The sequence below is a fragment of the Hemiscyllium ocellatum genome, chromosome 25, assembly GCF_020745735.1.
Source record: "Hemiscyllium ocellatum isolate sHemOce1 chromosome 25, sHemOce1.pat.X.cur, whole genome shotgun sequence".
In the NCBI taxonomy this organism is placed as follows: domain Eukaryota; kingdom Metazoa; phylum Chordata; class Chondrichthyes; order Orectolobiformes; family Hemiscylliidae; genus Hemiscyllium; species Hemiscyllium ocellatum.
The window spans coordinates 38,320,517-38,348,483 of record NC_083425.1 but is presented as its reverse complement, the minus strand read 5'-3'; the positions used below and the strand labels follow the sequence as shown (position 1 = coordinate 38,348,483).

Genomic DNA, 27,967 nt, shown 5'->3' with positions numbered 1-27,967 from the left:
TATTGTAAATGGGCAAATCTCCACATGAAGCTAAGCCTAATTAGGCTCAAGGATGGTGACAGAGGACTGGAGAATTTCCAATGTTTACATCCATGATCCAAAAAGTTAAACCCAGCGACTGAAGGCCACTAAGCTTAATTTTGATGGTGCTGAAGCTTCTAGAAAGCTGCCTGACCTGCTGTGTTTGTTCCAGCTCACCATTTTATCAATGTCATTGCCTTGCCGCTTAGTTCTGGCTGACTATGCTTTTTCCACCTCTCATACATATATCAGAAGACTTACTGATTGATAATGGACCTGTTTGGGTGCATTGGAACATGCTTTCCATTGCCATCAAGTCCTGAGGTGGGACTTAAACTCAAGGCTTCTAACCCAATGGTGCCACAAGATCTCTTCATTACATACCTAACCATCCATCCTTGAGTCAAAGAAAACAACAAAATTGTATTTCAAGTAGCAAGGCTCAGCATAAAATGTAACTGCAGACACTGCTCAGTGTTACATGACAATAGCAGCATTCATATTGCACCTTCAACATACCAGGATGGGTGTAAGTGCTTTGCTTTGGTGTAATATTGGAATGAAGTGTAGAAAAGCAGCATTATACTTGTCTCATCATATTTTGATGACCTTGAAAAATGTGTCCCATTCCAACCCAACAACAAACACAGCATGAACCATTTTTATGTCAAGAATAATCTGCACTACTGCCCTGTTTGAAGTTATGTAGAATCCTGAATAAGCCTTTTTTAATCTTTGTAACTAAGCAGGATAGTAGAGTAGAAAGACTGACAAAGTGCAGAGCAGTGAGCTTATTGGTAGGTAGTGAATAAATTGTTTTTCCCCACTTTTAAGAAAAAGTAAGAGTTCTAGCCTGTTTTTTGAAGAAAGAAACAAAATTACTTTTTTCTCCTTGGCTTAATTTAGGATAAGAGGTTTTTGTTTAATAAAGGTGTGGCTGGGAACTCCACCCCCCGTATTGCATGGCCTGCAGTATGCAGAAATCTTCCTGGCCGTTTGGATGATCAGTAGCATCATATAGACTAGCTTGAGCACTAGGTTTTGGAGCGGAAACATCGGCTTAAGGCACCAGAGTACATCCTCAAGATTGCATGTATAGCATGATTTTAGGTATAGTTATCCCGTAGCTTAAGGAAGTACAGTCAGGGAAGAAATGGATGACCATGAGTCAAAAGAGAAGAAGTCGGTATGTAGTCAAGGAAAGCCTAGAGTCCTTCTCACTCAGAACCATTTTTTCTCTGCTGGAAAATGCTAAACCCGGCTGTTCCTGTCTAGAGTTCAGCCAGATTATCGCTACACAAAGTGAAGGAGAAAAAGAAGAAGTGCCTCCTCCCTCTCCAATCTCATTTACAAATTCTAATCAATTATAAAATATCATTTTATACACGGTGTAACTGCACTAGTCAATTTCTCTGAAGTTAATTTGTTCACTGACCACAGACACAGATACCTAACCAAACGACAACAAAATCTTCAAGAGACTAAATTTATGTTCAAAAAGGAAAAGCTGAATAGATGGTTCAAAGAAAAAAGCTACAGAAGGTACAACCTTATGGGAAGTTGAAAAAGGGTGGGGTGAATTAAGCTGCAGGCATTTGTCTTTTGCTGAGCTAGTTGTAATTTGCATCTGAAATAATTCTGCCTATAGTTGAAAGCTGAAAAAAGATCACAATTTCAGACGAATGGGATCTTTATCTCAATTTCTGAGTCCTTATGTTAAATCTGGATAAAATGCCTATGAGAAGCCGACATTTTAGGAGTTACAAAAACTGGTTAATACTTCAAAGTCTAAGAAACTAAAGTGGAACTGAAATGTGTTTCACTAGTTGAAAATTAATTAAAAAATGTACTCTCATTTATCTACATCTTTTCCTCTCAAAGAACTTGGTGCAATAAATTGTTATTGAGATACAATGGCTGATCTAGATAAATAAAGTGACTTCAATCCCCTTTTAACTGGCTTTGAACAACTGTCTTTTACCTGCACACTATCAGAGAGCTGAGATATTTAGATCAATTCAATATTCAACCATGTTCTTAACCATGTTCCTATTTCAGCATCCTTATTACCTGTTGTGTTCCTTCCATCAGGTAATTCCAATGGGTACTCAGTCAAATCACAACACACATTTCATGCCAATTGTTTAAATCTATCCCTCTTTAATCATTTCATATTTGTATATTATGGAAATAATTGCATTAATAGAATATCTTTAATGTTGAAAATGTCTCAAGATAGTTCATAGGTGGTGCAAATTGTACAGTGTTTGGAATCTGGAACATTATAAAAGGTCTTAATACTGTAGATTTTGCATTTGCCTTCTTTAGTGAAAGATAAATGAAAGTGAATGTTTCTGTCTCAGCAGGTGACCAGGAATGACATTAATATCAAGCATATATTTTAATGAATTATTTTTGTTCCTTGGACCGAGTGATCAGTTTCTATTTTAATTTTATTGCATTAAGTACCAAATTTGGAAAGGCTGCTTAGAAATGTATGTATGAAGTGTCTTTTACAACCTGAGAGTGTAATCAACCTTGAATTGTAAGCACTGTTGTAACAAAGGAATAGTAGCAGCTAATTTGCTCATTTCACCTTCTGCACAATCTGTTTTTGTGAAGTCGGTGCAGGAATTAAAAATATTGGCCTTGACACCTGGGACAATTCTCCTACTCATCTTCACTGGGGCATCATCCTTACATTCACCTGATAGAACAAACACGACTTCACTTTAATCACTCAGATGACATGACAGTGAAAATTGAGGGAGTGGTGTATTGTGTTCACATCTCTGGAATAGGTTTTACAATCACACCCTAAAGAACAATATAGTTTTTTTATTTTGTTTAAATATGTGGGAATGCATATTGAATGTTGATCTTAAATGGGATGTCAATTTTTTAAAAAAATCATAATTAAAAATATTGTTAAAAATAACTAAAATATTCACATTAGTTTAGAAACCTAAATGGTCCTTTATTTTTGAGAAAAAAAAACTGGAAGCTGAAATTGTAATTCACACTGCTGTGCTGAGGCAGATTGAAGACAATGCCACAAGGATTTTCTGTGTAAAGTGGCAAGCCACCACAAACCTTCCAGGGTGATGGCTCCAAGCCAAGAGGCTTCCTCAGTGGATGGAAATGGTTACAACTGCCTTTACTGACTGCAATAGTGAAATGTGAACCCGCTTCTTGTGGGCAGTTTCAGATGTGCACGACACAGCGTACATGAAGTTTTGTCTACATAGGCTAGGGCATCCTACCAATATACGTGGCACTTGTAAGGCTCCAGAAACCAGACCATTGTGTTTCTTAACTCCAGGAATGCATTGTCCACCTCATCGCTCAACTTCATATCCAGAAGCATGGAGAACTTATAGTGCATCTATGACAGCTAAAGTTAACTACCATGCACATCTATAACTGTAAATGTAGGAGACGGGGTTGAAAATACATTTGCGCAATGTCAGTCAAATGTTCAACACTATAGTAAGCAATTTATTTTTAACCATGAAATCACTTCAGCAGATTCTAGTTTTGGACTGAGTATGGTTAGAGATTAGGCTATTTGCATGGATCACGTCTTCACTCAGGATTAGGTTTGGTGGTTTCCAAAACTTGAACATTAGTTGAGAAAACTTTAATGCTCCACTACACCATAACTGGTAGAAATCATTGATATCACCAAGCTGAAATATACACCTGCCTGTGAAGCATCAGTAGCAGAAAGTTCAATGTCAGCATCTACTTTTTTGACTTGAAAAGGATTCTAGTCTGTATGCAATCCTTTTTAAAATCTTGAACTTTTGTGAGTTGGTAACATAGTAACAAAGGACCACTTGTTGCACAGATAAGCCAGTATTATTTATTTTCATCATTATTCAAGTACATCAAACACATCTGACTGTACTTACACGCAATAAGGCATTTTTATTGTTAGCATATCAAATACAATTCCCCCACAAAACCTTTCTGCAGATTTCACTGGATGGCAGTAACAGAGAAATCTGCAGGAGCAGTCTGTGCAAGTAGGACTAGTACTATATCATACTTCATTATACTTTACTATGTAAACAAGAACAGATTTCATCAAAGGGATAATAAATTTAGTAACCTATGTTTCATATTAGATCAAAGGCCTATATAGCCATAAGTACATCAGTTCCTTTTTTTTTGCATAGTGCCAGACTTTGTTTATTCAACAACTCCTTCTAAACAGTGGTTAACTTTGGCATCGGGTAGTGGCATTGAACCACACTAGCCTGTACGGTATAATTTTACTTCTTGTATAGTAAAGTAATAAATATTCTGCTGAAAGCTGCAGTGGGGCTGATGTCTTGGAAACAAACAATACTCACTCGATCACTTGAAGTATAACTCAGCTTTCTGGAACATCATTCAAAAATCTGCAGTGGGGCTTTTCTCTCTACAGTTATTTGGAGTAATACTCAGCCATATTAGAGTAATACTCAGCTAACTCCGTTTCCAGTTCTAAATTTTTATGTTTCAACACAGCCATGGAGCAGGGGAGAAAAAAAAACAAGTTGAAAACGTTACTGTCCTCAACTTTTCAAGCATCCCACTGTCGCACGCTGTATTTTAACCAAGTTTTTCCAGGCAGTAACAGTGTTTTCAGTGAGTTACTGATGTATTGACATCTGGAACTCGTGCAGTTAGCATCTGTCCAAGAAAGATGGGTATTGTTAGCAGAAGACAAACCTTAGCAGCTATTTATAAAAGGAAAAAAGGTGAGGCATCTTTCCTGCTGCGAAAATTGGTTTTCTTGAAAACCACTTCACTTTACACAATACTTTTGTTTCCCTTACAAGATACCACTGTTGTCATTAGTAATGAACTTCCATTAATAATTACCATTGCCACATTAGAAAGGGCCTGCAGCTTTAAAACAGCAAAGCTCATACATCATTGCATGGCTGAAAATCTTAGCTATCTCAACAAGAGCCACAGACTATTTTATTTTAAGCTTGTTGAAGCATGCATTACCTTTTCACACCACTAACAAAACATTTAAGATCCCACTTTTTGTGCAGATCACTGGGGAAAAAAGCAATTCTGAAAACACGAACCTACTTCAGTCCCTAAAAAGGCTAATGAAAATGGTATCATCAAAAAAACAGAGGCATAAAAAGTCAATTAGACATAAAACCAAATTTTCCAGAAAACATCGGTCTTAAATGTGCACAAGCCAAGGAAGCCAAATACCCAGCTGACAGACACCATATAAAAAATTAAAATTTTGTTTGGAGGCCTCAAGTCAGGAAGGATGCTCATGAAATGGGTACTACAGATGTAGTTAGAATATTAACCAGTTTAATTGTTGTTATTGCATGGTAATCATTACTGTTCTTTCAAACAATGAAAAATGTTACTAATGAACCAAAAATACATTGTTACTTCAATGTAGAAAACATTGTTGGATTTCCTTTTAAAAATATTTCCCATTTACGTGTCTTATTTGTGGTCCCCTTTTGTATTTTTATAACTGCTCGTGACAGAACACTGTCAATACAATGATACATTAGCATTTTTAAAATACATTTCCAGCAACTGTACATACTGTTAGTTCCAAACATTACATTTATATTTAGTGGGGCATACTAAGATCTTAAATTACAATTTCTAGCATGCTTTCAACCGTTAAAACAAAGCCTATCAATACTAGTTTTCTGACATCTTCAGCTATACTATAAGTTGATGAATGAAGAACGATAAAAATATATCTAGAGTAAGACAACACCCTTGCATTCGAGAAAGGGAACATAGAAAATTGATTCTGGGGCACAGGTTTGATTTCTGTAGCTTGGGATTGTCCTTAGTATGATGGTGGTGATGGCAATATCATGCGCCCAACACATTTGTTGTTGTCCACTGCCCACTCCATCCATTTGTGAAACAGAGCTGATGGTGATTGCTATTCCCAATGTTGGGCAATGGGGAGCCCTCAAGACTCCATACAACAAAAACAGCTAAAAGCTGAACTTTGAGGCATTACACCTTCCCACTAGTATAACTTTACAGCCCCAAAAGAAACTGAAGTCACAGTTAGCATGACCAAGGTAGGTAGGGGAAAAAACATGTGTGAAAAAGGGAAAGGTCACAAATCAGGAACAAGAGCAAAACACTGTATATAAAATGGGAAGACAAAACAACTGTAGCCTCATTCTGTTGGGCAGTGTCCTATTGTGGGCATTCAAATCACCTCTCACACCCTTCCTAATACTACTGTCCCTAGCTTACACTAACTTTCAAACCTCCACAATGCTAAAGCAAAACCTCCTTTCATACAGAAATATTTAGACAAAGTAAATCCATAGAATTAAAGCATTTATTTTACCTTCTTGCAAATAGTAACTCTCCAGTGAGGGAGATTGCTATAGGTTATCATCACAAGGAATGGTAAATACATAGCACCATTGAAAATTGTAAATGTTTTATATCTACATGAGTAAACTATTCAAACTTGGGTCAGCTATTAGCAAATTTATTTGTACAAGCTGCACCACTTTAAAACACTACTAGCTATAATTTGTACATGCGCTTTGGTTAACATTCTATTCAAAATAAAATTTTATTGCAGAATTTGGCTTCAGCAAAATTTCTTTTTAATAAACTGTTAAAAATGAATGTTCTGTAGGCACTTATAATTAGCTTGCAAAATAGAGCTTCAGTCAAAAAAGCAAACAATACTATGTACATGTGTAAAAAGTGTTATAAATAGGTTTTAAACCATAGATACTATATACATCTTCAAATTAAAACAGTAATGTTTCTTTTATTCCTCTAAAGAAGGCAAACATCGATTGTTATGATCTACGGCAGGTTATTCACGTTTTCTTAGAATGACGTAGATGATTCCACTGCACAAAGCCAGAGGGAAAGCAATCCATGCCAAAATGTAGGCAAATCCGTAGCTGCCACTGTAGCGTTCACCATGAATGTGTGGGTACTGCACAGTATATATTGCGGCTCCACTCATCACACAAATACCTGCAAAAGCACCACAAAGCTTTGTTTTTAATGCAATTCACAAGATTGTGTAAATCTCAAGATAAAATCAAAGCACATTTGATAACAGATTATACAAATACGAACACTACAGTCCTAGCAACTGTGTAGTACTGCAGCACCCTGATTCACCATTCGATATTACTCTGTTGACTTCAAAACAAAAAAGTACCATTTGTTTAAAACTGGTTGTAGGGTCAAACTGCTTATTTTTTTCAATAGGAGGTTAAATCTCCCCCTTCCCTCATGGACTGGTTGCAGCATTAGCTCACGGGATTCTAGTTAGGCTCTCTTTGTGAACAGGGTCCTATCGCAATGCTTTGATTTTACACTCAGTAATGTAAAACAAATGTGCAGTACAGTTCAATGTTTAATTAGATTTTGAAACCACCCAAAAACCTTTAAGTATTAACTTGTTCTGTATAGTCTAACTGTTCCAAGCAGACACTAAAACATGAAAATTTTAATCAGTTTGAGGGGTACTCTTTGAAGTTAGGAGATCCCAGCAGAGCAGGTTTCTCAGGCTGGCTGCTAACTGGAAGGACTAGAATTGCAATGTAAATTAGGAACTATACTGCTGTAAATTACACAGTCTAAACATAGCAAAAGGTTTAATTCAGTGTTGTCACTCTACAAAATTCCTGTAGGTCTGTAAACAGATGAAAATAGTTCTCAGAACATGTGATGTTGTGAGAAAGAGAAAGTACCAAAACATTTGCCTTTGACAGCTCTGTACACATCAGCAATCAACATTTATTCCAGAAGTCCTTACTTCAGGAGTTTTTACAGATTCACTATAGTCCCCTGTCAACAAATCTCCAAGTGGCTTTCTTGGGCAAATAGTCTTTAAGAGTAGGAAGCAAATACAAGAACTAAACAACCGTTAAAAATAAATTCTAATTAGGATTTCCAAATACAAAATCAAGACTGGACTGCACCACAGCTAAAATCAATGACATTTCTCCAATTAGTTATGCTTGACCTGAATTCAATCAGCTCACTGATCTTGAAATAACTCTAGAGGCTGGCATTTCATTGCCAAGTCACCCTTTATTTACATATGCAGTACTGGACTCTAGTCTGGCTTTCTCAGAGCCAGGTCTCCTGTGTCAGAATCAGCCAAAGGTCCCTGATTGGACCAGGTTAACAGCCTCTGGCAGGGAACTGAATCGGAGATCCACCTGGCTGACCTAGTTACAATCACTATATCCTTTCCTCTAAGTCCAGGGACGTAGGCCTGTTCTTTCTTGTAGTGTCTTCTGGGTGCTGTTGCACGAGGTCTGGTTCCTCCAGGTACGGGTACTGGATAGCGAATCATAGTCGGCCTCTTGCACCCAGAGCAAAGAGTGACAGATGTACAGCATGGAAACAGACCCTTCGGTCCAACCCATCCATGCCAACCAGATATCCCAACCCAATCTAATCCCACCTGTCAGCACCTAACCCATATTCCACCAAACCCTTCCTATTCATATACCCATCCAGATGCCTTTTAAATGCTGCTGTTGGACCAGCCTCCACCACTTCCTCTGGCAGCTCATTCCATATACGTACTATCCTCTGCATGAAAAAAATTGCCTCTTGGGTCTCATCTTTCCTCTCACCCTAAATCTATGCCCTCTTTTTCTGTTCTCCCCATCCCAGGGAAGAGACTTTATCTATTTATCCTATCCATGCCCCTCATTATCTTATACATCTTTGTAAGGTTACCCCATAGCCTCCGACACTCCAAGGAAAACAGCCCCAGCCTATTCAGCCTCTCCCTTTAGCTCAAGATCCTCCAAGGATGTTGGCAAGGTTGTAAATCTTTTCTGAACCCTTTCAAGTTTCACAACATCTTTCACCTTGGAAAGAAATTCATCCTCTTCTTCAGGCAGTAAAGGCACTGATGCAGTGACATCCACCGTGTCAATCTCAGAGTCTGAGGTTTCTTTGATGCAAGATGGAGGATGGAGAGCTCCCAGTTCCCACAGCCTTTCCAGCTGCTCGGAGGGGCCAGGAACATTGTGCTCCTGCTGTTTGCAGCTTTCAGGTGGCCCACATGCTTGTTCAGGACTGCCTCACTGACCCAAACTTTGTATGTCACGGGACCTGACCTCGCGATGACCATACCTCTTACCCATGCAAGATCATTTGTGGTTTTAGCACCAAACTTTATCCCCTAAAGTAAACAAACAAACAGTCTCACTCATTCACAGGCATCTGGTGTCCAGAACTGGTGTTCTTGATGCGGTTTCACACTCCTCCCCCAGGTCTGGGAAGCTCAGATTTAATCTGGTGCAGAGTCTCTCCCCATTAGCAACTTTGCTAGAGCGATCCCTGTAGCTGCACAAAGGGTGGCCCAATAATCAAGTAGGAACCGGGACAGAGTGGTACCAAGCGAAGCTGTAGGCTGTTTCTTTAAGGCTGCCTTCAAAGTTTCTTTCTGCCAAACCATTTGATGGTATGGAGCTGTCCTTCAGTACCAAATGCTATTTAACTTAAAATACTTGAAGACCCTGTTGGTAAATGATGGCCTGCTGTCTGTGATGAACACTTCCAGGAGTCCATGTATTGCTAAGGTTACTTGCAGTTTCTCCATTGTTGTCCCTGTGTTTGACGAATGAACTCTCTGTATGTCCAAACACTGAGTGGGTGTCCACAGTGACGAAGAACGTTTTGCTCATGAAAGGCCAGCATTTAACTGAGTCCAGGGTTTGCCTGGCCACGCACACGAATGTGAGGAAGCTGCTGGCATTAATCTTTGCCCTTGTTGGCACTCTGGGCACTGTCCCACCAATGCTATGTCTGCATTCCATCCTGGCCACCAGACATAACCTCTCACCAGCATGTTCATTTTGGAAACCCGTGGAGGAGTTCAGCCAGTACCTGGCAGTGACCGTTGCCCAGCACAACACACTTACTCCACATAATATAATGCCTTCCTCCACAGTGATCTGGTCTCACTAGGTACAGAAAAGTTTCAATTCCGATTGTGACAGCCATATGTTTCCCCCAGTACCACCAGCTGTTTTAGTTTTGCCAGGATGGGATATTTTGGTGTCCACAGCCACATTTTAATAGTGATGACTAGAAGGGTGCCCAGAAAGTTTAAAACCAGAATAGCCCCTTCGGTGGTGTATCCAGTGGGAGGCAGCTTCAGGCACCCACATTTCCCACTTGGCCTCCCGGATGGTGTTCCAGCTCAGAATTGTATGGAATTAGAATGACAGGCCACAGCTGAATTCATCCTGAAGCTCTGGACGGCACTGCCGTGTCCTTGAGGAGTCACCCTAGTAGGGAATTGTGTTCTGTTACTCTTACAAATTTACATCTGTTAACATTACTGGTTGAACTTCCTCACACAAAAGAGCCAAAGTCCAGGATGCATATGCTATTGAGTGCTTCTCTCCATTGGGCCATCTGTGAGCCAACAGTATTCTGATGCTGGACAGGGAGGCATAGCATATAGCACTAGATCTTGCTTGGGATCATACTACACCAATGCCTTACACAACAATAGCTACTTCAACTCCTAATGACTACAAGTCCATTTCTAAGGCAGACCCTTTTTCAATAGTGAGTATAAGGGTACCAGAATGGAGACCAGGTTTTGTATGAACTTCCCATAATAATTCACCAATTCAAGGAAAGACCCAAACTCCAATACAGACATGGGAGTCAGGGCACCTTTGATCACCCTCACTTTCTCTTCCAACACCTGTAATCAAGTCTTGTCCACTCTAGATCTCTTAGGGTGCCTGGAACACACATTCTTCCTTTCTAAGGCATACACCCACCTTGGAGAAATACCTAAGGACTATGCCCAAGTTCCCCAAGTACTCTTCATTATTCTTCCCTGTTATTAGAATGTCATCCAGATAAATGGTAACGTGGGGCAGACCTTATAAAATGCTCTCCATCATCCACTGAAAAAAGGCACAGGCTGATGATACTCCAAATGGCAGTCTCTTATAATGGTACAAGCACTTGTGGTTATTAACTGGAACATACTTCTGGGAATTATCATCCAACCACAGTTGCAGGTACCCATAGTTCTTCCCCAGCTTTGTGAAGACAGCTCCCCCACCCCCAACTTTGTGTTGAAATCCTCTATGCAAGGGATTAGGTATTTATCCAGCTGTGAAAAACAGTTTGCCAAATTGTTTAAAATCCCCACAAAGGTGAACCAATCCACTGGGCTTCACAATTGGTCCAATCAATTAGTGCTATCCATTCGCCAAACTGTATTGGCTTGATGATTCATTCGCTCTCCAGCCTCTTGATTTCTGCCTCGACTTTTGCCTGGCAAGCAAAAATATTTGGCAGGCCTTGAAGACTTGTGGAACTGCTTCCTGATCAACATGTAATGTGGCCTTGGCTCCTTTCATAATTCCTAAACCTTCCAGAAAAACTTACTGGTATTTAATTAGGATGTCACTCAGGCAGCCATTTTCTCATCAAACAATGTTGAGTCAATCTAGGTGAATCTTTCTCAAACCATTTCACCCCATCAGGTTTGGGCCCAAGCCTTTCACCACAATTAGTAGTAACTCAACCAGCTGCTTCTTATGAGACCAATTCCAAAGTTATACCCTTCAGATTCCTTGGTATAGGTTCTCAGCCAAGCAGAGGTCTTACACAAACTGAAGTGTTGGAGCCCAGAGCAAATTTTGTCAAAGATTAGTTCTGCAATCACTGATACCCGCACTGGTATCAACTTGTGCACACTCCTGGATACTGGTCTATATGAGTTCTCTTATTCAACTCCAGCTTGGAGAACTCTTTTGCCATTGAGAGTCTGCATACTGGCAGCAACTACAATGGTTTGCCACCCCAGATTCTGAAGAAACCTTTAACCATTTGGCCAAGGCTTGGCTTTGATATTTTGGGTTTTGCTGTGAGTTCACCTAGAATCCCTCGGTTCTAGACATGTCCTGGGTGTAGCTGTGTAGTTGCTTTCACTCAAGTGGTGTCCCAAGCTCAGTTTAGCTGATAAGGGTGTCCACTTCCATCGGCCCTATAACATAAAACTCCACCTACTACATTTTCCCATGATAAAACCAGTTGTAGAGCCCATTTGAAGTCCCATTGGGCTTCAGCTAGTAGGTATTTTGCCTGGTTACATCACTGATCCCACATACCAAACACTATCTCGCAACATCTCATTAAAGGTTAAACCAAAATCACATGCCTCTGCCAGTCATCTTAGCCTCAAAAATCCTGACTTGGATTCCCGGTTCTTGGACAGCCAAGTAAAATCAATAGTGTCTCAAAATTAAAGGTGGCTTGGGGTTATAATATTCCTTAATCAAATCCATTAAGTCTTGAAGGGTTTTAGTATCTGGTGCCTTGGAAAATATTAGGCTCCCAATGACTGAAAAAGAAGGTGTGGGCCCACAAGCTCAGGAGAATTATGCATTGCTTTTAATCTGCCCAAAGGTCATTTGCGCAGAAAAAAAAAGTCATGCCCTCTTCCCACATCTTGGGCCCAGTCTTCGATGGCAGGATTGAATGAGTCAAGCTTCCCCAAAAAATGGCATTATGCCAGAAATGTTTACTCCAATTCAAAGAAGTCTCTGTGATCAAATTTCTTCAGGTGCATATTTTTTTCTCTCATCACTGAAATAACATCAGAAGTCAGTGTCCTGTCATCTTTATTTCCACATGTATAATATTTGACACTGGTCTGGCTTCCCTGGAGCCAGCTCAGCTCAGTGAGCAGAATGTCTGACATTCCTGTTAATATCTGTTAGCCAGGGCTCCCTGATTAGGACAGTTCACCTGGTCCAACCAACTTGCTCTAATTCGAGAACACATTCTAATGAAGTCCATCTGGCTGACCACATTACAAATCACTACAGATATCATAATGGCAAGCCATTAATTATCCAGGCACATTCTCAATCAGCCAAGTTTGCCACAATCGCCTGCCAAAAAACAAAAATTGTAACTTTTGTTTGCACATCGCCAAGTGGGTCTTTCAAGAGTGCTGGTCATTTATGGAATTCAACATCTGAAACCCATTTCCATTGTGCTTACCTAACACTCAGGATCATCAACCAATGTAAGAATATTGAGCGTCCTGCACTAACTCCAATTTAATTCAGTGGTCAGTCTTTAGCTTAAAAGTACAGCTGTCAAATACAATGCTCATTTCAAATCAGGACTTCAGGTAAATTTTGTTAAAGCAACATAATTTATTATTTTATCTCAGCAATAAGCTAATTTATTTCACACTCTCCTGCTACCCTCAAACTAATCCATAGTGCTTTCTCAACAATGACTTAACAAATTGTTTGTTAAATTGAGGCAGGTAAATTGGAAGATAAATACAAAATAATTATTTGAAAAGCATTTCCATTGTGCTTTTAATGTGACCTAGAAATTTTGTTTCAGGTGATTAATGTCAAATAACACTCCTCTGAAGTGCCTTCAGACATTTGTCTATAGGAGCTTTTAAGCGCAAGTTCTTGTTGTTATGTACAAAGTCTACACAACAGGGTGCTGAAGCTATCCTGCTGAAACTATAAGCAACGGCAAGTTTCTATTCCAGCCTGGTGTGTTAAAAAGCTGCCAATATCAAGCTTAAGCCCAGATATGATTCAACTGACAAACAAATTAAACCAAGTGTATCTCAGAAGAAGCCACAACAAAAGCAACTGGCCAAGAATAATTGCATTCCACCTATTAAATAAACTGAGTGCATTTCATTAGTGAAAGCAAACATAGCTACACAGACAGTTTGATAATCAATTAATAAATAAATTTTCATGTTGTAGCAACTCTATCTACTTTCAATAACTTGTACTTTTGGGCTAGAGCTTGTTTTGGAGTTTAGACTCTACATTGCTGCACAGTTACTATGATCCGGTTTACCTCTACTTCTAATGAAAACAGAAGGTGCATTATTTCACCTCGAATACAGCAACAACATGGTAGTTTCTGAATCAAAAGACCAAGATATTATGAATTTCAAAGAATCTCCTCTTCCAGTGAAGATATAACATTAGCCAAATACACTGAAGAGGTACATCCAAAATATACATTCACCTTTAGGAACAAAGATATATGATAATGCCCAACTATCCACCTTGTGAATGGTAGAGATAAAGGAAATATCCGGCCACTGCCTGAAATCCCTTCATATTGGCAAATAATATTAAAAACAATCAATGTAGACAACTGCTGCTCTAATGTTTACAAACAAACAAGTCAAATTCCCTTACAGCAGAATATGAATTACTTAAAGCAATTCTTCCTGACCTTTTGCTATCCAACAAGATAAAGGTTCATTCAATGAATTTTCTGGTTGGAAATTATAACTTTAAAAAGGAATGATCATTCAGAGCTAGCCTAGCTAGGTTTACAGATTCAAAACTTCAGTCTTTTATGACATCAGCTGGTTTAATTTGCATATGGATGATTCTATTGACACGTTATTAATAGCAATGTTATTGACTAGGCTTCAATCTTAAATGCCAGTTTCAACTAATGAAAACACTGCTCATACCACAGCCTCAACATTGAATAGTTTCTTACCTTTAAGGATCTTTTCAAAAAAATTCAATACATATGCATTGTGTTTAATTAAAGAAATGGCAATCAGCCAGAGCAATATATATGTATAAAGAATGACCAGAGCTGGTCCAATTAAATGTAACAGAGTTCAATATGTATGTTGATCAGAATGTACAGGAGCCACATTCAGTTTGCTGGTGTTCTATCCAAACTGGATTTTTCTGCTGTCTAAGGAATATTTTCTTTCAAGATTTAGTGAACTGATCTGCACTCATTCAATGCTGCATCCTAGTTGTCAATCATAACTTCATAATATTCCAAGATCGTGCAATGGTAGACATGAAATTGTTGACTTGACGTTCAAAATGAGCGGCATTTTTTATTATTGGTTGCACAGAAATGATGTTCACAAATTTTTAAATACTCAGACTCACAGCCATTAATTATCTAAAATGGCACTTTTAAACGTCAAAAACTACATTTAACTTTCTGATCGAACATTAATTATCCTAGCAGCAGTCTACAGCATGTGCCTAGGCCAAAATTGCAATGTATACATTTTTCAGCTTGTAATAATAGTAACATTATGGGAAAGCATACAATAGGAAAACAAAACTGTTCCTTTCACTTCAAATATAATCTAACATTGACAGCTTAGTTCCTGGTGTATGGTTATCAAACAAGGGAGGCACTAGAACGTGTCCATTGGAGATAATTGAGGATTTGGATAGCAGGAGATTGTTTTCAATTTTCTTAACTATACTAAGTTAGATTCCAGGAAGGCTTTCTTTATAAAAATCAAGCAGTGGACTAATCACGCTGATCAGACACTTTGAAACATAGGAGCATTAAGTTTGTCTATCTGCACACTCCTCCATCCCATAATCATTAATTCTCTTATTCTCTAACAGAAGTACAATTCAAGCTTGAATAAGTTAAAAACCCTGCCATCAATACCTTCTGGATAGAGAATCCCTTTCACTGAATGACTCAAAAGAAAAACAAAGTCCTCTTGATCTTGGACTTGAAAAAGAGCCTTCCTAATCTTTAGAAGTCAAAAGGTGTGGTGCTGGAAAAGCACAGCCAGTTAGGCAGTATCTGAGCAGAAGTGTCAACATTTCAAGCATAAGCTCTTCATCACTTTCTCCTTCTAATTTTCAACTCCATCTCCCTAATCTAAGTCCTCCCCACAAGTGAAAACATTTTGCAAGTATCCAGCCTATTCAGATCTGTCAAGATCTTACACATTTTGGTAAAATCAACTTTCATTCTTCAAAACTCCAACTGATATACACCTAATCTGCTCAACAGCTCTTCCTAAGATAATCCTTTTATTCCAGGAATGAGCTGAGTGAGCCTTCCCGAAATGCTTTGAAAGCAATCATTTTTACAACTGAGCAGTTCCAAACTGTACACTGTACTCCAGTTGTAAAATTCCTGTAGCAGAAAGCTTCTGATTTCCATTCCACTCCTCTTGGAATAAATGCCAACATTTCATTTGCCTTCTGAATTACGTGCTGCCTTACAAACTCTACCTCCTCTTGAGGACTTATTTTCTCATCTATACACAGTATCAGCAACAAAGTCAGCTACCATCCCTCATCTGGATCACTGGCATTGACTGTAAACAGTTGAGAACATTGCACGGATTCCTGTAGCAGTCCAACAGTGACTGTCTGTCAACCCAAGAAACTCCCATTTATCCCTCCTCTACTTTTCTTAACTAAGAAATCTTTCCATCTATGCTAAAATGTTACTGCTTCATCACATGCTTTCTTATGTAGCAGTCTTTGACGCAACATCTTATCAAATGCCTTCAAAACTCCAAGTGAACCATATCTAACAGTTCACTTCTAGATGTTGTTTCATCAGAAAACCCCTTCATTAAATACAATTCTCTTTTTTCAAAGCCATGTTGGCTCAGCCTGATAAAATCATTGCTTTAAGATCCAATAATATCCTCAATAATGGAGTCAAGCACTTTCACTGTGACAAATGTCAGCAGGACTGGCCTAGGATTTCCTGCTTATCTGCTCTTCCTCGCACCCACCTTTTCTTTACTAAAGTAACATTTGGAGAGTGTGTGCATGTGTGTTAGGGATGGTCTCGGTCAGCTGGTTTGCAATGTGAAGTGACACCAACAGCATGGGGGTCAATCCCCACACTGGCAGAGTTTGCCATGAAAGACTCTCCTTCTCAAACTCTCCCATTGCCTGGAGATGTACGGAGTCTCACGTCCAACCATCACTAATCATCTCTCTCTAATGAGACAGCAGCCCTATGGTATAGTAAGGCTATGACAACTTTACATTTGCCAATTTCCAATACCTTGGGATCCTACCAGAATCTAAGGAATTCTGGAAGATAAATGACATATTGACCATCAGCGCCACCCCTAATTAAGATCAGAGAATGCAGGACTTCACCACTAGGGATTTAAAAGATTTTACGTTCAGTAGTTTTTTTAGCACTTTTTCCCCTGGTGATGGCGATTGCTTCCAAGATGATTCTCTATAACCTCATTCTATGACCTTTGGAAGATTTGAAGTCTTCTACGTTGTCGACACTACTTCTTTGAAGCCTCTGCCACTTTTGTTTTCTATCATCAATTCCCCAGAATCTCTGTAAAACTTGAACTCTTTCTATTCAATGTCATGACCCAAGCCAAACCAAATCAGCCTTCCTATCACTGGATTGGCAATGCCATGAAATTAAAATATTCAATGTCCTTCAAAATTACTCAGTTGATCTTAACCTGACATCATCAATAAGAGATCTTGGACAACAAGTTTATTAATAAATTATTTTCACAGTTCTAATGCAGCATTAGCAGAACACCGATAAATGACAAGGCAGCCTAATTAATATCAATAATTTTAGCCCAGTCTTCTTAATATGAACCTGCACACTCATATCAACAGACAGATCCAATTAAGCGATAAATTAAAAAAGCAAGGAATTGTAATTTTTCAATTTGATAACCATTTCAAATGGTGAATAGCAGGCTTTTTTTGAAATTCCTTGATTGATTTAGTATAGGCATGTAGGATTGTATATCTTGCTTGAATTCAGGAGTCACTGGTCAATACAAACTATGGGGCAGCAGGATGACATAGCAGTTAGCACTGCTGCCTCATAGCACCAGGGTCCCAGGTTCGATTCCAGCCTTGGGCGACTATCTGCGTGGAGTTTGCACATTATCCTCGTGTCTGCGTGGGTTTCCTCTGGGTACTCTGGTTTCCTTCAAAGATGTGCAGGTCAGGTGAACTGGCCATGTTAAATTGCACATAGTGTTAGTCAGAGGGAAATGGGTCTGGGTGGGTTACTCTTCGGAGAGTTGGTGTGGACTGTTTGGGCTGAAGTGCCTGTTTCCACACTGTTGGGGATCTAATTTCTGTAGATCTCTGGGGACTTTTAAAAACTTATTTCTTACACACTGGGCATTTTTCTCAGAATTTCCAAAAATAAATACCTAGAGTGCAAAACCAAATCCCAGACCAGTCTAACAGTTTCCAAAGCAAAACGGCTTCTGCCCAAAAACCAGTCTGAGCCAGTTCACTGTTTTCTCTCTCCTTTTCAACATTCTCAAATGGGTGACTGACCAGCATGAGTCACCCCTTGATTGATTAATTTAACATCCAACTAGCACAACATTTCAGTGCTGATTCATCTAGTGTCAAGCTATAATTAATCTGCATTAACAGTCCAGTTCCCAACAGCAATCATCATTCATTTGTTCCCTCCTTTCCTTTTTAAAAGAAAGGAGCTGCTGTTCAACTCTCAATTGTACCTCAGTTCAAGCCAAAAAATGAGAAAAAAGTGACAGTCTCAACAACAAATACTTACAAAACTCTTTCAACTTGTTTTTATGTTATCAGCTACTTTTCTCATACTCTATATTCCATCTTGTCTTTTTGGTCACGTTTCTTAAATTCTGCCGTCTTCTGACCTACCATTATCTTTGTTTTTTTTCAAAAAACGTATAGCCACAGATGATGCAACCTTCTCAAAAAGCCTTATTGCACTGGGATAAATCTTTGCGAATTATTAAACATCTCCCTAAAAATGTCTGTTTCAGCAGTTCTAATATCCTACTTTTTAAACCTAGCTCCCTAGTTCACATTAGCCAGCTCTGCCTTCATTCTCTCAGTTACCTTGATTTTTGGTTTAAAGCACTAGTTTGGACCACTGTTTCTCACTTTCAATCTGGACATGGAACTCTACTGTGTTGTAATCATTGCCACCTAAATGTTCCTTTACCATTTGCTGCAAGCATTCTTAAAAATTAAATAAATTCCTCATTTCGGGCAATATTGCAGCATTCAAATGGGATAGAAGGTTTCAAGAGATGATAAGCCACAGACACTGTTCATTTGGACTGTGATCCTCTTTGAAAGACTGAGACATGAATTTTGTAGATATTTTCTCTGCCATTAGGTGGAGTACTATGCCGAGTACAGAAATTACACAGCTGCTAGTGGGTGATAACACATGGGACAATGTTCTCAATACTATTATGATGGTAACGGACATAAGTCAATGGATTTGCTATTTTTGTCACTTCCATTCTGTTAATCTGTTAGTAGAAGATTCCACTCCAAGCAAGTTGCCCAGTTACGTCATGACTGAGTCAGATATTTGTAAAAACTTTAGAGGCTGTCCATGATGACAAAGAGCCAAAATATTCTAGTTAAACCAGTTCCACTGCACCAACATTGAAGGGAACCTTCTACCTTCTGATCACATCATAATGCGATGACAAGCTTTCAACATTAAGTTCCCCACCCATCTCCGATTATCTCAGCCAAGGAAAACTGATCAGAGATAGAAACTGAAGTTTAGAAAAAAATGTGGGTGGAAATAAATTAGGACTGCTTTGTCAGTCCACAAAGTTACAATTTGGAAATTATGGTAATTATTGACAAACCAGCTCAAACTCAAAAGAAATATTCATTTTGCAAGACAGAAGCATATGGATTCAATTATTCACCATTCTTTCACAGACATGTTGACTTTTAAACTTACCTGCAAGTAGCTGGAAGATCCCAGTGAGGTAAAAGCGGCCACCTTTCTGGAGTGTGAACAACTGGCAGAAGAACAAGATCAGCGACAAGAAGCTAAAGATGATTGACAGAACCATCATAGCCTGAACAGCCTGCAGCCATTCTGAAAACACAGGACAAGAGACAGTGATAAATCAAAATTGATTTCTTATAGTTGTGTTTCCTTTCATGAGCCAGTTCTGCAAAACACTGCACTGAATGTAACTGTTAATTTAAATAGAAGGATGAATAACACCACCGGAGGATGCAATAAAATAGCTAGAACAAACTAAATCACTCAAAAAGATAACGACAAATGATGTTACACACCACAACTGGATAAAGTACCTTTCTGACACTGACAGTGGTCATTAGTTCGGTTTCTGAGACAGACGAAGTGTCAAGCAATCTATGCTGAACATCTTTGTTAATTTGTAATCCTGTGTCCAAGTGACGGCCTGGCAGCCAAGTAACTAAATACAGAATGGTGATTTTTCCTGATCTTTACTCTCCCAGAAAATGCTCTCTTTTCCAGGAACAAAGAATAAGACAATTCCTGGATTCCTGCTTCTTCCCAATTGCCTCAGTGCTTTTGAAACTTTGACTGGGAGCTAAAGTTGTAGACGTGGCTCACCGTTAATACAGATCAGGTGCAACCACCCGCCAATGAGATTACAAGAACGGGTGCTAACCTCCCATCATGTGTTCCTTTACAAGTTTTTACTGTGTCCTCTAAAACCAGAGTCCTAAAAGAAAATGGCAATTATAGCTTCCCCCACACCATTTAAATAAGGAATTAGCAATTACAGCAGAGGTATTTTCTCCAAAACAAACTTGGATTCAGGTAACTTTTCTCACAAGATCAGGATGTTCTAAAGCTTCATTTAGATAATGAAAGATATTATTTAACTGTTTCAAAAGTTAGGAAATGTTGCAGCAAATTTGCAATGTTTAATAAACACCAATGAGATAAAGAGTCAAAGATGCACAGCACAGAAACAGACCCTTTGGTCCAACTTGTCTATGCCGACCAGTTATCCCAACCAAATCTAATCTCATTTATCAGCTCTTGGCCCAGATCCCTCTAAACCCTTTCTATTCATAACCCATCCAAATACCTTTTAAATTGTACCAGTCTCCACCACTTCCTCTGGCAATTCATTCCATACACGTATCACCCTGTGCATGAAAAAAAATCTTGTCCCTTAGGTCCCTTTTATATCTTTCCTTTCTCACCTTAAACCTATGCCATCTAATTCTGGACTCCCTCTTCTCCCCTCCCCCCCAACTCCTCACCCCTCACCCCCACCCCAGGGAAAAAACTTTGTCTATATATCCTATCCACACTCCTCATGAGTTAATAAACCTCTGAGGTCACCCCACAGCCTTCGATGTTCCAGTGAAAACAGCCCCAATAACCAGATACTCTAATTGAAGGATAAATATTGGCGAGAACATCAATGGAACTACTTTGATTTTCTCAAAATAGATGCAAAAGACTTCATGGGACAATGTGAATGGGCAGAAAATGTCCCTGTGCAAAATTATATCCAAGAGACAGCAGTAGTACAGGCTTTCCAGAGAGATAGCCATGGCCTTTAGTTAAAGAATTGACAGTAGTACCAATGGGCCAAGGTTGGCACTTGTCCAATTCTGTGGGGCCATGCAGGGGTGGGCAGCGCTTGCTCTGTACAAGAAAGGAGGATGTTCTCCAAGATGTTTAGTAAAGTGGAGGCTCAAAACTTGCATAAAGTTGCATTGGAATCCAAGTTTGTTTTGGAGAAAATACCTCTGCTGTAATTGCTAATTCCTATTTAAGTGGTGTGGGAGAAGTTATAATTACCATTTTCTTTTAGTACTCTGGTTTTAGAGGACACAAATTCCGTAAATGTTTTCAGCTCTGCACAGTAGGGCTGTAAGGATGAGTGTTGGAAACATCATAATAATGTTGAATCGGTCCTTTTATTACTGACTTCAGTTTCAGCATGAAGGCAATAATTAAAAATGGTAACAAAATGCTACAGTGAAACTGCTCATTGACTAAAGAAACTCCTGACCAACTGAGCTATGTGTTTAATTTCTGTGCCTGTAGTAAAGTTATTAATGCACATACTACAGTCCTCAGATTCTGTAACACGTTGGAAGCACATGAAGTGCTTGATCACCAGCAGAACGCTTTCTGCAAATTAGAACTTGCTTTTAGAACATCAACATTTTATTCAGATAGGGCTTTCAGGACTTGTTCACAAAATGTTAAAAGCATAATCTTCACAGAAAGTAGAAATACTAGAAAAATGAATGAAATCTATCAGGGTCCAAAAACAGATAGCAAAGTCATGTTCCAGTTTAATTCTGACGAGTTGGTTAGCTGGTATTTCCCCACCCATCCCGCCCTTTCTCTTTAGACATGGATGGGGGCCATTGTTCTAAAATCAGCACCTTCTGATTAGTGTTTCCAGTGCTCGAAATTTCTCCTTCATTAGGTAGGCTATTACAACTTCAGAGATCTACAAAAGCTTCTCTTCTTTAAAAGGTCACAGCAGATTCCCACTTCCACCTCCGATTGTGCCAGTCTACTCACTACAATAACTGGAACAGTCATAGTACCTCCCACCATCCTGCAGAATGGCATGCAAGATTTCTATTATCCATGTGAATAGTAGGCAGGCAATGGAATCCTGTTGCCTGCAGCAAGTAACACTTAGAACTTACAACTAAAACCGTAGAAAATTATCTACATGAACATTTGCTTATAGCAGAATATTTGCTTAACTATGCAAATCTCCAGGTTTGCCATGTCATCAAAAAACGTTTGGCGTTTAACCATCCTGATTTGCCTCAATTTTTCTCTTTCCAATTTCAACACTGTTCTGCACAGTATTACAGCTCAAATCACTTCATTGCTACTTCCATGGTCAACGCTGCATTTTGAAACTATTAATCAGAAATTCCCATCTTTCATTTTGCTATTGAAGATGTAAATTATATATGAAAAAAAATATTCTAACTGTGGCATTGGTACCTTCTGAAACTTGGCTAAGCAACTTGCAAGGGAAAAATCAAACTGTCATCTACCTTCAAAAAACATGCGCAGTACAGCATTTCGTATTACTCCAACTGAAAATGTCTTGTTTTGCACTAAAGTTTTTTATGTTGAAACTGTAACGTCGTTGATCTTCTGACCAAGACAACTAATCTAAGAACACTGTTCCTTCATGGCTAGCAAACATCTAAGAGAGGGCAATCACAAATATTTAACGAGGGCCCACCAAAATCCCAAGCTCCGTAAATGTTTATTTACTGCACTGTTCATAAAACAGCACCACATCCATTTCCTCTAAACTGCAACTGTCATTAAAATTCCAATTCCCATTTGAACTAGTTCAAACCATTCTCTTTACAGATTGGGTATCCCATGTTATATTCCTCCTGAATCAATGTTGCATTCATTGTTAGAGGCTACACAGTGATCAACTGTCTGCTTCTAAATTTGTCTCTAACCAGTAACTGTCTTTTCAAACTCTGTTTTTGAGAAACTGTCACAAAATTAGTTACATGTTTTTTATTTATTCAACTTTCTCTGGTCCAGATTGATTTTTGTTTAGAAAATTTGCTCTGCCTGAAGAATAAAATGTGTGGAAAGGCATTGTAGCTAAATTGCACAAAATATTTTTCATGTATTGTGAATTGCTTCTCTAAACAAATAATACTGCTAACAGTAGCTTTTGAAACAAATTACTTGCAATTTCATGGTTCATTTTCAGATCAAATGGTTGTGGCATGACTGCACTCAATTAAATGAGTGTTGTGAAAAATATTTAATACTAAAGTAAAATAGCTTTGCCATTTTCTCGAACAGTAAACCAAACCAAAAAAAAGAAAAAAAAAAGGATGGACAAACTCCATCCTTAAAGTTTAGTGGGCCAAGAATAATTGATCCAATATCCTATAGATGGAGTTTAAAATCAGGTTCAAGTGAATTAGCTTCCCCACAATTCCCCCTACCCACTGTGCGCACTAGTCAGTGACATTAAATTTGAATTTACAACGAATGAAGTCCTTGAAATGTAATTACTGCTGTATGGGAGGAGACTGTGACAGCCATAAGCACAAAGCCACTCCTGTTTTTAATGATGGAGAAAGTGATTAATGATTCCCTGCTTTTACATTCGAAAGTGCATCATTTGAGGTAGTTGAAAGTGCCACAGAAGTCTTTTATATCAACTTCCACCACCACAATCAGCAAACTTTCATCTGGCTGTAAGCTTTTTCTAAATATTCTCCCTTCACCAAATTCCAATAGCCAAACCATTAAAAAAAAGTATACAAGTCAACTTGTACAAAAACTTTTACAAAAATGTGTAAACACTTGCCAAAATTATCTAATTTTGTGAAAGAATCCAAATCTGTAAAATTGACTGCGCCATTATCCGGTGGACAAATATTTAAATTAAATTGCAGATGCCTCTGTATCATCATATTAAATAGTCTTGGTTAAGTGACAAAGGCAACATGTTAGAAAACAAAATTAGTTCAATTTGAGTGGACTTCAATGGATGTGGAATTTCTGCCTACGTTGCGCAATTGATGGCCGATCCCCAGCCCAGTCCATTGCTGCAAAATGCTGATTGTGCAGTAGGTGATGTTGCCAAGATCTTGCTCTGGCCCTTTCCAATGTACTTTTGCAGCTTGTCCACTAGGTGCTCTCGGTCTACGCAACTTTCCAGGACCTCGCCCACATTCATGCATTTAAAATGAGAGATGTTCGGAGAGTTGTTTTAATAATAAAACTGCTGGCTCAGAGAGCACACTGATCAGTGTAAACATCTGTGCACCCTTTGCTGTATCCGCAAACACAGCGAAAATGATCAATTTACTCGAAAGTAGTAACATGCAAAGTGTAAACGGGGGGGACGAGGGGCAAGGGGAAAATACTAACCGTTCGTGGTATATGACTCGCAACTCCAGAAATCGAGCCATGTACAATTCTGCCAGATATCTAGACTATTAGAATCACTGAAGTACCACCAAGACTACGAGAGAAACACAAAGATTAAACACATCGTTTGCAAAAGGTGAAACGCCATTGTCAATGATTTTAAAAAGTCAGTAAATTTAACTGTAAAATTATCTGAAATCAACATCTGGAAAGCCAATTAAACTTCAAGCTTTTTTTGTTCTATTGCAAAGTCTACAAGGTTTACTCAAAAGCGACTGTTAATATAAAACAGCGGTCCATTCATTCGAACCCGTGTCAATATTGTTGCAACAAGCAATCCAGATGTCTTTGTAAAATACTCCTGTCAGTGACTCTTAACACCAATTATACGCATTCATCTACTGAAAAAAACAATTTACTTGATTCTAACAAAAACCAAATCGAACAAGGTTCCAGCCAGTCTAAAACTGAGCAGTATATTCCCAAATTAAAATAAATTGAACCTTACAGAGGATGAGAATTATTATAGTGCTAAATGATGGACATTGGTGCAAGAGTAGCGGAGCCAAGATGCATTTTTTTTATTTTCCAAAAATTACCCCTGTCAATCTAAACCCCAGCGATCTGTTTACTTTTTTTTGCTTAAACAGCCTGTTGTACTCACATTAACAACTGTAGAAATGAGAAACAACACCAGGACGGCCAGATGCAGCACAATGATACCCGCCAACAACACGATCATTTTGGTGATTTTTTTTTCAAGTTTGGAAACTTAGAGAGAGAGAGAGAGAGAAAGGAGGAGGTTAAGTTGCCTGCGAACTGCTTGAAAAGAGTTGCGACTATCTCTGGCGCTTTTTCTCCACTGCAGTGATCTTATTAAACTCAGGGCGTGTCTGTACCGCGGGGCAGCAGGACAGCGCCGGCAGAGGGCGCCTCCCTGACACCATGCGAGTCCCGTTACACAGAGCGCATTGAATGAGCAGCTCCACCTGAACTCCCTCATTTTTACGCTTGTATTTCTTTTTCCTGTCCCCACTGCGGCAAAACCTTCATGAACCAGGTTTTTTTCTTGCCTTTGCCCTCCACGTGCAATAAGCCAACCGCGAAGGGAATACTGTGCTTGGAGAGGCGGGTTATCCATCTTAAAATAACTTACACATTTTCTATTCACCCATTTCCACATTTAAGGTTTCAGAGCATTAGCGTCTTTTTCAACTCGCGACTCCAAATATCAGAGTTCCAAAAGGAAAATATGCAACACACTGGAAGCATCTTAAGATATTCATTCATTCTTCTGCAATTTGTTCATTGACATTGCAGTGAACTTTTTTTGTTTTATAAAGATAAAATTTTGAACGGAGATTTGTTCCGTTAATTTAACATTTCAATGAATTAAGCAACCAAAGGATATATTTAAATTGACTTTGCGAATAGTCAGCCAGGGATCAACCGTCTTCGGCTGTATGGTTAACAATGCATTCAGTATTAGCGACGGGGCAGATGGAAATGGGATTCTGTAATGTTACTATCTGCAGCCCGTATTTTTCCTCTCCCTCATTAGTCTCAAAGCCAGCCTGCTGCTCACAAAGGCACCATTGACTGGGGCAGCAACGTGCTTTTTTTTTGACACCCAACATTTGGTGTAGATTAAAACAGCTAGGCATCTGAACCAATTATAGAGAGTCAAGGCTCAACAGAAACATTTAACCCCCAACCACCCACCCTCCCTCCAATCAGTGGCCACTTAAAATAAATCATCGATTTGTAGAATAAAGCAAGCCACCCAAATTCGTTAAATAAAAATGTTAGGATATGCGGTTAGACTAAACAGCAACATCTAACAGACTGTTTCAGATTACACTGGTGGGCGGCACATTGTCGTCCTGAAACGAAACAGCAATGTATTCACATATTTTCAGAGTAAAAAAAAGAATATTGGGACAAAATATTTTCAGATAAACATAAAGAGATTTTTGAAAGGAGACACTTCGGTTTCCTCTAGATCTTCGCCCCTTGTCGAGCTGTAAAAGGCGCGAAAGTAACATCAAAATCTCCCTGAAACAAAAATCCTTTGCCTTTCCCCACGAAATGTAATTGTTTTCCTTCTCGTTCTGAGATGCGTTGTAAGTTTTAAAAAAAACTCTCTCAAATTTAGAAATAAATCAACTTTCACATAGAAGTACACCATGGGCCTTTGTAAACATGTTTCCATGTAAACACCGCTCAGTCCAGACTTACTTCTGACAAGTTGTGCTGCACCGTCAAAGTTCAGCGAATTTAAGCTTGAAAACAAAATGACAAATCCTTCAGTCGTTGGGAAACAAAAAAAGAAAAGCTGATCTCCAACTTACTCTTGGACAAGATATCCTTCACAAATCGACCTCAGACAGAGAGTGAGAGAGGGAACACTTGACGTTAACAGCTAAGTCCCGTCAAAGAAACTGCAAGTACTAAATGAGGTCCTTTAGTAGAGACACCAACGCCCTCTTTACGCACAGCGCTGGGGTGTGGCCGCTGTCACTGGGGCGGAGGGTGGGGGGACCAGCGGACTGGACAAGGCCGTCCGAGGTTAGCAATCAGCGCCAATCCGGTGCTCGTCTGCCGCCAAAGCCCACACACAGGCGACAGGGAAGGGTGAGGGTGGGTTATTGAGTCTGCCAGCACTGCGGGCGCGGACCCACCGTCGCCTCTTCCAAAGCCCAGCCCCAGGCTCGCGGCTGGCGGCACGGCGAACCATGCAAAATCCCTGCAGCGACCCACCCCACCGCATCACACACACACAGCACCTTCCGAACCGCACGCTTCCCCCCCGGGGTCGTGCTGGGCACTGGCTGTGAGATATCTGTACTGGCATCTGCCCAATATCATTTTAGACCTTTCCTCGTTCGGAAATCCTTTGCTATTGTTGCATAGTTTTCCTGACTTTGTGATTTCCCGATGGGGTTCGTCTGCACTCGAGTTGCGGATTTAAAAATATGGGTATTCATTTAAAAAAAAATACGTGAATGATCCAGTGATCACCTGAACTCTGGGGGTTGTGCAGTGTGTGTGGGGGGGGGGGGGTAAGGAAAATTGATCATTATTCTGAAGGAAGGTCACCCGACCCGAAAACGTTAACTCTGGTTTCTCTCTGCAGATGCTGCCAGACCTGCTGAGCTTTTCCGCCCGCAATTTCTGTATTTAACTTTGTAACTGCATCATTGATTGATCCGACTTGCCGGTTTGCGAGAGACACTCCGCGCAGTTGGTCCGGCGAGGGAACTCCTTCATCCGCCCTGAGTCAGGGTCGGAAGGCGCTGTCCAAATCTCAGTGACTCAGTTCGGCTGGAACGCGGTTCGCTTTTTGTCTTCTCTCTGGTTATTGTTTATAGATGCAGAGGGAAACGAGATAACATTAACTAGGGATTCCAAGGGAAGTCCTGCTGGTCTAACCAGTGAA

At 39.4% G+C, this 27,967-nt stretch overlaps 1 protein-coding gene across 2 annotated transcripts; it reads right to left on the bottom strand.

Moving 5' to 3' along the window:
* Window positions 1-3,860: 3,860 nt before the first annotated feature.
* pmp22b (peripheral myelin protein 22b) lies at window positions 3,861-27,196 on the bottom strand. 2 transcript variants are annotated; one of them, XM_060844249.1, is made up of 5 exons: window positions 26,767-27,196; window positions 25,193-25,299; window positions 24,529-24,622; window positions 19,573-19,713; window positions 3,861-7,029 (listed from the first exon to the last, which is right to left on the bottom strand). In XM_060844249.1, exons 2-5 carry the CDS (start codon window positions 25,268-25,270, stop codon window positions 6,863-6,865), a joined length of 480 nt encoding a protein of 159 aa, XP_060700232.1. In that variant the 5' UTR covers window positions 25,271-25,299; window positions 26,767-27,196; the 3' UTR covers window positions 3,861-6,862. The 2 variants fall into 2 exon arrangements, with proteins under 2 accessions (XP_060700232.1, XP_060700233.1); XM_060844250.1 differs by having other exon boundaries at window positions 26,880-27,195.
* Window positions 27,197-27,967: the final 771 nt, after the last annotated feature.